This window comes from Quercus suber, unplaced genomic scaffold (genome assembly GCF_002906115.3).
Source record: "Quercus suber isolate HL8 unplaced genomic scaffold, Cork oak 2.0 scaffold_440, whole genome shotgun sequence".
NCBI lineage: Eukaryota > Viridiplantae > Streptophyta > Magnoliopsida > Fagales > Fagaceae > Quercus > Quercus suber.
Genome location: NW_027069891.1, coordinates 187,443 through 198,443, shown reverse-complemented (window position 1 = coordinate 198,443; position 11,001 = coordinate 187,443). Strand labels below are relative to the sequence as shown.

Here is an 11,001-nt window from a genome sequence, read left to right as displayed (position 1 = left end):
GGAATTAGAGCGAAGTCTTTGGCCACCAAACTACCAACATTGGTTGTCGAAGTGGAGTCATCGGACCACCCATACCAGTCACCATAGTGGTGTCTCTAGCCATCAAACTACCAATACCAATCATCGAAGCGGTGTCTCTGACCATCGGACTGGTGACTTGGCCACCAAATGGGGGGAGGGAAAGCCACTTTAAGATTTTGAAAAAAAAAAAAATCTAAAATTTTAAAGGTAAGAAATTTTACAACTTTTAATAAAGAATTCTATAGTCAACGGAAAATATTTTACAAGTTTTACTATATTTTACATGTAAACAAATACTTGAAAATGAGATAATATTTTACTTTTTAAAAAAAAAATGGAGTGTTAGTCTAAATTTATTTGCAATCCACTTTTTAAATCTTTGATTTTGGCAAATATATGTATAAACTGAGACAATTATTTTCAATCATTTGTCCCTCAAATGAAAGGGAAAAATTACATCTACAATACTTTTACTACAAATTTTAAGTGACAAGTTATTATGGGTTGTTATTGGTGGGCAAAAAAAGTAATTTTAGTGGTAGGTTCAAATTAGAACCAATAACAACTTACTACCTATGATTTGTTGTGAAAATGTTGTGAAAATATTGGAGGCTTAGTCCACATCCAAATAAAAGCAAAATATATGGGTTTCATACAGACTCTGTAATTGAAACTTAACCAAAGAAAGAGAGAGAGCTTGGATATATTGGATTCAGCTTGGCTTGTAATAGCCATATACTCCATAGAAGGTCTATGTAAAAGTAATCAGCAGCAAGAAAACAACAACAACTAATGAGATAATAGCCCAAGGATTGCAGAAATAGTTATGCCTTAAACTAGCACACCAAGCATTCCACTTATGGTCATAGTACCGGTTCACATCCTCGGAAAAGTGGGAAAGATAACTGTCGTTGATGTCGAAAACCACCTCTTGACATAGACAGTTGAAGAGGTCAACGACTTCAACATCATTGCCAAGCCAGTGTTCAATTATTCCATGGTAATGAAGGTGACCCACATCCTAATGAGAGTTGATCAAGTTGTCCATGAACACCACATATGAGGTAATGACATTGCCACAATCAAGATGACACTATTCAAAGGCAATAAGGTTTAGAAAAAGTGACTTGGTACCATCTGTTTGAATTAGTTCCCTAAAATCTTATTGTAAGATGCTATGTATGACATTATGCATGACTTAATGTTGTGATTAATAAATTTGTTTTATTGTTGTCTAAAATAATGGTAACATGAATATTCGGACATTATCATATAATCCATGAGATGCATTGTATGTGATTTATGTGAAAAATCACAGAATATATAAATCACAAGTTCTTTGTAAACTCAGAATTTTATTTCGTAATCGGTGATGAAATTGGGCATTTCATCTGCGAAGACTATAACATATCAACTAAGATGATTTGTCTTGATTATGAAAGTGGAGACTTCTATTTGATATGTTGATATGTTTTAAGAGTTAAATCATATTGAATTGGACCGCTATGAGATTTATTATTCTCCTAACAACTGTCAAATGAATAATAAATCTCACAACTTTTATTCACATGAACTCTTGATCCTGAGAGAATAGTGAACCTCATCATGAAATGCAGGTTGTTTTGATATATCAAGAATGAGATCTAAAATAACGGTCAAAACTCAGTATGTTGGGCAGCTACATTTAGTATTGATGGAACATATATTCTCAAGATGGAATTCATAGTCTCTTAACAGAGATACAAAATATTCCCTTGAAATAAGTTTAATAGGTTTGTTATTCAGAATGTTAGGCCTAACTACTTTAGTAAATAGTTACTAAAGTATATATTTATGAAATTGAATTTCATAAATATATGATTAATAACTTAAAGGATTAAACCGGATACTCAAAAATTAAGATGTAGTAATTTACAAAGTGACAGTCTACATTCATGATTTTGTATTACTATGAATATTTTATGAAAGGGTTGCATGTACAATAAAGTCTTGGGATATAATTTATTAATAAGGCCTAGAGTGCAATTATATTTTATAGTGGTATTAAATATAATTTAATGGTAATTTTGGACTTGTCAAGAGTTGACAGAAAAGTCCAAGGCCTATTGGAGCTAGTGTTTTATTTGTTTCCTTTTGGTCTCACTCCAAGCCATTTTACTAAAACCCAATTGGGAAGGCTCAAAAGGCTAGCCCAATTAAATAATCAGTTATTAGAAGCGAAACATACAGAATTTTGAAAGAACATAAATTGGTATGTATAAGAGTGTTGGACACTCTTCGATTCTTTCTAGAACATACACACATATAACTAATTGAGAGACCACACTTATTGGGCATCAAGTGGAATTGGAGTGAAAATTGAAAGTCTTCTCAAGTGCTTTTCATCTTCAATTTTGAATTTCACCTCTTTAAGGTACACTCTCTTGTTCTCTAATTCTGAAACTTACATGACACATGTTATCAATTGTGAATGAAGTAGATCCGTTAATTTTTTCCGCTATGTACACTCATATTTCAATCACCATCATGGATTAAAGGCCTTGGAATATAGAGAATTCCATTCTTGAATTTTATGTCCCAAAAGCGATCTGTCTTCCTTTTCTTGAACTTGATTCCGACCTCTTTGAGTTCTGTAACACAATGTATTAATTGTTGCCTTCGTTTATCTGCAACACGATTATGTGACCATCTCTTGATCCAAATCCTAGGTTCCTGTTGAGGCCGTCTTCACAAGAGACTTCGTCGGAAAACATCAACGCAATGAAGGCCACCATGATCTGATAAAGGGTTAAAGGTGGTCGCATATCTAAGTTATGACTCCAGTTTGCTCCTATAACTCTTTGTTAATGGCTCATTTGTTGGCATTAATAGGTCGAAGAATTGGAGTACTAACTTGGCTACAAGTCCTTTTTGGCTTGGATTACCTAACTAAAGTCCCAGAAGGCGATCAAGTATAAAGAGTGGAAGTTGATTCTCTAGCATTATCATGTCTCGCTGAATGGAGTACATTGATCCACACATTGCAAAGATAGGGTCATTTCGAGAGTAACCCAATTGCTTGTGTTAAATATTAGCATTGATACACCATGTTAAATATGCTAGTATGGATGTGGAAGTTAAAGCATAAAGTATAGAACACAATAATATACGAGAGTTACATGGTTCAGCCTAACGGCCTATATCCACAGAGGAAACCCTAAAGGGATACATCAATAATATATTATAGTGTATTACAAATCATGTGTTACAACAAATCATAATATGTTTATATATAGTAAACTAAACCCTATACTAATAGACTTCTAATACAAGTAGGAGACTTGGCCTACACACAAAGTAGAATTAGGCTTAGGCTTGTGCTTGTGCTTATGCTAATAGACTAATATATCTTTAACACCTCCTCTCAAACTCAAGATGGAAACTTGATGAAATCTTGAGATTTGGTAAGGTTGAGAAGATCTCTTGAATGAAATTTGGCTCTGTTACGGTAGTTTGAGGAAGGCAATGGTCTTGCAGTGTTGATACGGTTTCTAATGGTAGTATGACTATACCGGAGAGTTTTGACGGCAGCAATAGGAAGCCAAAGAAGATGAATGCAGCGAAAAAAAAAACCAAGGAAGACAAAGATTGCTCTTAAATATACCGCAAGGACAAAAAAATCGTCGCCACAAGAAGGTGGCTCTGATACCATGTTAAATATTAGCATTGATACATCATGTTGAATATACTAATGTACGGGGCACGACTCCCCCTAAGGCTCCTGTGTTGGTAAAGTCCAATGTATTGGTGCTATAATTACAAGACTTTAACCTTGTTAAGCATTAGGCCTTGGACCTTAGGACCTTGTGTGCGCACATGAGTTCTGTTGGGCTCGCGGCCTTAGCCCGGATGAGCCTTAGTACCCTTCCAAAACTCAAAGGCCACAATGATGCCATCGTGTTCGGCCCAAAGACCGTTAGGCAGGTCATTGCAATATATACCCATTGGTTCATGGCCAGGAAGTTGCCCGGCAAGTCTCGCCCCGACTAGTGTGACTGCTCGGAAAGACCATATCTTGGGTGCCCAATGTCATCATGAGAAGTACCGCTACCGAACATCACCCCCTAAGGTAGGAACTAGTTCCAATGCCACTCATACCACACCCAACTCCCAACTAAACACCCACTTAGCAATAACAACATTGAACCTCCTCTCCCACTAGCCATAAGAGTAATCATGATTCTTCCACTAATTTTATGCTATAAATACGAGGAACTAAGGAAGAAAGAGGTTGTTGAAAGGTTCACAAAGAAACTAAGGGTAGAAAGCAAGAGCAAGAGTGTGTCAAGCTAGTGAAGTGATAATAGAAAGAGAGGGAGTAAGTTAATTCAAAGGGCAAGACAGTTTTACTGAGTCTCTATATAAGGAATTACTTAAAGTAAGAAATCCAAAACCCATATTACAAGTAGATTGTGAGCCCAAGTGAGGGTTGGCCCATCAAACCCTCCTTAGGTGCGCACAACTAGTATGGATGCGGAAGTAAAAGCATAAAGTATAGAACACAATAATACATGAGGGTTATGTGGTTCAGTCTAATGGTTTACATCCACGGAGGAAACCCTAAAGGACTACATCAATAATATATTATAGTGTAGTACAAATCCTGTACTGCAATGAATTATAATGTGTATATATAGTAGACTAAACTCTAGACTTATAAACTTCTAGTACAAGTAGGAGACTTGGCTTGCACATAAAGTAGAATTAGGCTTAAACTTATGCTAATAGGTTAATATATCTCTAATAGCTTGAATCCTTTAGCAGCACCTCGGAAGAGCTCAATCACAAAGTGATCATCAAGCACCATCATTTCAACAAATTCATTGCTGCCAAGACTAGTAATTTATGGCCCTTCGTAACAGGCACGAGCTCTTTCTTCAAGTTCCTTCACAGCATCAAGATAGAGATTTATGTCATGATTAGTAAGCTTGAGAACATGTTGAAGGGCACGCCACTTATGGCAATCCATTTGGCGTAAGCGTCTCTTGCCATGATGGTAAGGTCCTACAGAGACAATCTGGGGGGCATAAGCTTTGTCATCGCCTTCTCGTGGGTAATGGGGGACTCTGTAGATGCACAGCTTTGCCCATGAACTTGCTGCATCGTCTTGACTAGCTTGCTCAAGTTTTTCTTTGATGGAGATCGCCCATTCAGAATCTGGTGGATTGTCTACCTCTTCACAATTTTCACCATAATTTCTTATGACAATTTGAAGTGATTCTGATGGTTCCTGCTGTTGTTTCTGCAGCGAATGCTGAGTTTGTTCTGGAAATTCTATAGTTGGTGAGGTAGTAGAAGTTGTTGCTACTCCAGATTCTACTGCTTCTCCGAGCTTGACAATGATTAGGTACCAGCTCAAGAGCTCCTTGGTGAACACGGCAACCATTTTTGGGTGAAGAATGAATGCTATTCAGTATTTGGTTTGGATAGGCCTGAAAGATGCATCGCATGTAACAAAAGCACGAATTTATCTGGAAAAAAAAAATAGAACAAAAGCACGATAGAAATGTTTTGTTTTTATTTTTGGTAAACCATAGAAATGTTTTATTATTCCCATGGGAATTTTGACTCCGAAGTAAAGAAGAGGGAGCCCAACATTAATGATGGGAAAAAAAAGGAGTTAGCTATATAATAATTATTTGATACTTTCGTTCACTTGAATGGAATGTGCTGCCCACATGGATGATAGGTAACTTTTAGGTGTGTGTTATGTTCTGTAGTTTTAAGGCTTGTTCTTCTGTTCTCAGATTTTGAGCAGTATACAAAATCAGATCCGGATTTCCGAAGATAACGTTCCAAAATATAGCCTGAAGTCTTAAATTGAAGATTAGGTTTAAGATAAGATATTAGTTATTGTTTACTCTTGGATGGAAGCCCATTCATTTAATTTGGCCAAGCAATGTGACTTCCTTATGCTAAAGTTTTTTTATATTTTATTTTAGATAGTTACAATATGCTGGCATTTTGTATAAAAGAATGTACCAATTAAGCTATATGGCTCTTGAATTTACGTTCAAATTTATAACTCTTTTTTTCTTTTTTTGTTAATGCATCTTTGTTTTGTTGTGAAGCTTATGGTTAGCAACTATTTTTTTCAGAAGAATAAGGTTAGCAACTTGATCTATGTATATTCTATAGAAAAAAAATAATAATAAAAAAAAAAAATAAACGTGATCTAAGCATATATAAAAGGAAAAGGAAAAATCCCCACCCCCCTCTCCAAAAAAAAAAAAAAAAAAAAAAAGTCCATTATCTATACATTAATATATTATATAATGCCATATCAACCAAAGTGTTTTCAATCATTTTCCTCCTTGTTATTGTTTACATAAAAATAAATAAATAAATAAATAAATAATTAATTAATTAATTTTCCTTCCTTTCATATTATTCCACACCTTATAACTGCTTTCCTTTAACTTATTATCTCCTCAATTTTTTAGCTCTTCCCCTCTTACTTTTCTAGTTACTCTTCCTCCAATCCTTTTTTGGACTTCTTCCCATCTTCTTTTCCATAATTTTGACATTACTCACTTTGCTCCTCTTTCCCATTCAGTTGAGAGAGAGACAGAGAACCAGAAAACACCCTAGAGTTGTTGTGCAATTTTTTGTTTGCACAATGTTTTTTGGATCACAATCTTAAGTTAAGTTTTAAAAAATATCCAGGTTAACAAACTTTTAGTGAGACTAACCATTTTTTGATTTCAAATCACCAATATAGTATTTAAATTGGGCAACCAAATATCATTTAAATTTTTCTAAAACAAAATCCTTTAAATTTGAAACTTAGAAAGTTCAATTGTACAGAAGAAAAATCTAGGAATACATATTCTCCTATGACACAACACAAGTTAGAAGAATACAATTCATCTTAAAAAAATTAATATTAACAAAACACACTTAAAATATGCACCCACAAAAAAATGTGTAATTAAGATTTTAAAAAAAAGCAAATATAAACATGCATTTGTAGAGATAGAGAGATGAAAAATACTTGAGGAAGGTATTGCATCTGTTGAGAGAGATATAAAAAGAATATAAAATGGTTGATGCTTATATGCAATCAAGAAAGAGAAAATGGTTGAGGATTAGAATATGCCTTTGGCTAAATAAATCTATTTCTTCCCAAGAGAACTAATCCTCATATATTATCTTTAGAAGATTTTAGAAAATATATTATAGTATATACCAAATTAAAAATAATTATGCATTCTCACGCATTGCGTGTGAGCCCACGACTAATGCAAACATAATATAAAGGGCTAAAGCGTCGACATTGTGTATCCAAAAAAATAAAAAAATCAAAGCATATTACTTTATTTAAAGAGCAATGCTAGTACACAATGTATACAACTATAATGTACTTGATATTAATAGCGTAAGGACTAAGGAATGATTTCTCAATAGTCAAAAGTAGTTTACTTTTCATTAGACAGTAACAGATCCATTTCATTTCAAGTCCCTGGTGGAATTCAGACTTACATTGCAATTTGCAAAGCAAATGACATTGAGTTACATTGTCATCAATTTTTGAGATGCAATTGCGACAATATTAATACTATGTTCAACAATGATCATATTCAAGTAAATCACAGTACCCGCCCGCTCTTCCTCTTCCTACGGTAGTTTAGGCCAAGAAAAAGAGGGCATATACGACTATCAACTATGACCGATTGATTAATTTAGTCCGCTAGTTGCCAATCAATTGTTGGATTTGACACACAAAATCGTAGAAGAGAATTGCTCGGAGTAGCGGGCTCTGTTCCGTAATAATTTGCTACTCTTCTTTAGTAAAGTGTGATTTCTTCGTACAATTATTGTGCCAAATAATTCGCTGCAGCTTGTCTCACCTTCTTTTTTAAAGCTCTTTGGTACCAAACGATGGAAGGTTCTCAAACCCCACATTTCTTTATTTAGTAGGTTCATCTTTTAAGAGTGTAACACGAAATTTGTTTTTGCACTGATGTGTATCAATTGCAGGCCAGCCTTTTATCCAACTGCACACTTTAGTTTTGCTTTTGATTACATCGTAGGTTTAGAGAAACATAAACTGTTTAAGCTAGATTTTAATTAGCTTGCTCATATAATATTCAGTATTCTATTAATAAGACACAGGAAGCTTCACGTGGACACGTCCGAAAAGTATGATTTTGTTGTATAACCCATGGTGTACATGTGAGCAATCGTCAAAACATAGTGTGATTATTTGCATTGGAAATTGCTATCGTTTTCTTTAGAATTTGAGTGACTAACAGAAAATTAGATAAAAATATGATCATGGGCGAAAGAATTTATAAACCTAGCAGGGATTATCTCAACGCTTGATGAATTAGCTATTGGGGATTCATAAATCATGATCATCCCTCTAAATTGCCAGAGACAAGTAAAACATAGCTGGGAACTTAGTTGAAATTTATTTGCAATCCAATTTTTAAATCTTTGATTTCAGCAAATATCTGTATAAACTGAGACAAACATATTCGACCATTTGTCCCCTAGAAAAAGGGGGAAAAAAGGGCAATATCAGGGTATCATACGTACTCTTAACCGAAACTGAACCAAAGAGAGATAGAGAGACCTTGCTAGCTTGGATATAATGGATCTAGCTTGGCCTGTAATAGCCATATGCTCCATAGAAGGTCTGTGTAAAAGTAAGCAGCAACAAGAAAACAGCAGCAACTAATGAGATAATTGCCCAGGGATTGCTGAAATAGTTATGCCTTAAACTCGCACACCAAGCATTCCACTTATGGTCATAGTACCGGTTCACATCCTCGGTCAAGTGGGAAAGGTAACTGTCGTTGATGTCGAAAACCACCTCTTGACATAGGCGGTTGAAGAGGTCAGCAACTTCAGCATCACTGCCAAGCCAATGCTCAATTATTCCATGGTAATGAAGGTGACCCACATCCTGATCAGAGTTGATCAAGTTGTCCATGAACACCACATATGAGGTAATGCCATTGCCACAATCAAGATGACACTGTTCAAAGGCAATAAGGTTTAGAAAGAGTGACTTGGTACCATCATGGATCAAGAGCCTTGGAATATAGAGAATTCCATTCTTGAATTTTATGTCCCAGAAGCGATCTGTCTTCCTTTTCTTGAACTTGATTCCAGCTTCTTTGAGTTCTGTAACACAATGTATTAACTGTTGCCTTCGTTTATCTGCAACGCGATTATGTGACCATCTCTTGATCCAAATCCTAGGTTCCAGTTGAGGCCCTGTTTGCAAGAGACTTCTTCGGAAAACATCAAGGCAATGAAGGCCACCTTGATCTGATAAAGGGTCAAAGGTGGTCGCATAGCCAAGTGATGACTCCAATTTGCTCCTATAACTCTTTGTTAATGGCTCATCTGTTGGCATTAACGGGTCAAAGAATTGGCGTGCTAACTTGGCTACAATTCCTTTCTGGTCTGAATTACCTAACTGTAGTCCAAGAAGGCGATCAAGTATAAAGAGTGGAAGCTGATTCTCCAGCATTATCATGTCTCGCTGAATTGAATGCATTGATCCACGCATTGCAAAAATGGGGTCGTTTCGAGGATAACCCAGTTGCTTGAATCCTTCAGCAGCACCTCGAAAGAGCTCAATCACAAAAGTACCATCAATCACCATCATTTCAACAAATTCATTGCTGCCAAGACTAGTAATTGATGGCCCCTCGTAACAGGCACGAGCTCTTTCCTCAAGTTCCTTCACAGCATCAAGATAGAGATTTATGTTATGATTAGTACGCTTGAGAACATGTTGAAGGGCACGCCATTTATGGCGATCCATTTGGCGTAAGCGTCTCTTGCCATGATGATAAGGTCCTACAGAGACAATCTGGGGGACATAAGCTTTGTCATCGCCTTCTCGTAGGTAATGGGGGACTCTGTAGATGCACAGCTTTGCCCATGAACTTGCTGCATCATCTTGACTAGCTTGCTCAAGTTTTTCTTTGATGGAGATCACCCATTCAGAATCTGGTGGATTTTCTACCTCTTCACACTTTTCACCATCATTTCTTATGACAATTTGAAGTGATTCTGATTGTTGCTGCTGCTGTTTCTGCAGCAGATGCTGAGTTTGTTCTGGAAATTCTATAGCTGGTGTGGTAGTAGATGTTGTTGCTACCCCAGATTCTACAGCTTCTCTGAGCTTCAGGGTGATAAGGTACCAGCTCAAGAGCTCCTTGTTGAACACAGCAACCATTTTTTGGGTGAAGAATGAATGCTATTCTCAGTGTTTGGTTTGGATAGGCCTAAAAAAGATGCCTCGCAAGTAACAAAAGCACGATAGATATGCTTTATTTTTCCATAGGAATCTTGACTCCGAAGTAAAGAAAATGGAGCCCAACATCATGAAGTGAACAAAAGGATTTAGCAATATATTTATTTGATACTTGAATTCACTTGAATGGAATGCGCTGCCCACATGGATGGTGCCATGGCGGACCGCTTTGGTTTGGAATAGCAAATAGCAATTGCTAGAGAACTTTTAGTTGTGTATACTTTTAAGGCTTGTTCTTAGTATATACAAGATCAGATCCGGATTTCAAAAGGTAATGTTCCAAATTATATTATGAAAGTCTCAAATTGAAGATTAGGCTTAAGATAAAATATTAGTTGTATGAAATATACACGAAATTTCTAAATCTGTGAAATGCAAAAAATATTAGAAAAATATGCCCCAAAGAAAACAATCATGCAAGACAATATTTACGTGGTTTAGTAATTTGCTTATATCCACAAAATTGAAGTGATTTTACCATTTATAGGGAAAAATAAAAGATGTGAGTAGTAGTTTTTCTCTATATATCAAAACAAGACATAATACTATAACATGAAATAACGGTATATCTTTCTTATATAAAAGATTCACAATGGGCTAAAAATGGAATATAATCCGAATTAAACACAACTAAACTTCGTGCTTAACATTAATAACTCATTGTT

The 11,001-nt window shown here is 35.6% G+C and overlaps 1 protein-coding gene and 1 pseudogene across 1 annotated transcript; both read right to left on the bottom strand.

Annotated features, from left to right (window-relative positions):
- Window positions 1–733: 733 nt before the first annotated feature.
- Window positions 734–5,640, bottom strand: LOC112030028 (UPF0481 protein At3g47200-like; annotated as a pseudogene).
- A 2,811-nt stretch (window positions 5,641–8,451) lies between these two features.
- Window positions 8,452–10,640, bottom strand: LOC112030073 (UPF0481 protein At3g47200-like). The gene has a single exon (XM_065762056.1). It carries the CDS (start codon window positions 10,256–10,258, stop codon window positions 8,663–8,665), a length of 1,596 nt encoding a protein of 531 aa, XP_065618128.1. The 5' UTR covers window positions 10,259–10,640; the 3' UTR covers window positions 8,452–8,662.
- Window positions 10,641–11,001: the final 361 nt, after the last annotated feature.

Coding starts and splice junctions, on each gene's coding strand:
- LOC112030073 (XM_065762056.1), bottom strand. CDS start 10,258: ATGGTTGCTGTGTTCAACAAGGAGCTCTTGAGCTGGTACCTTATCACC.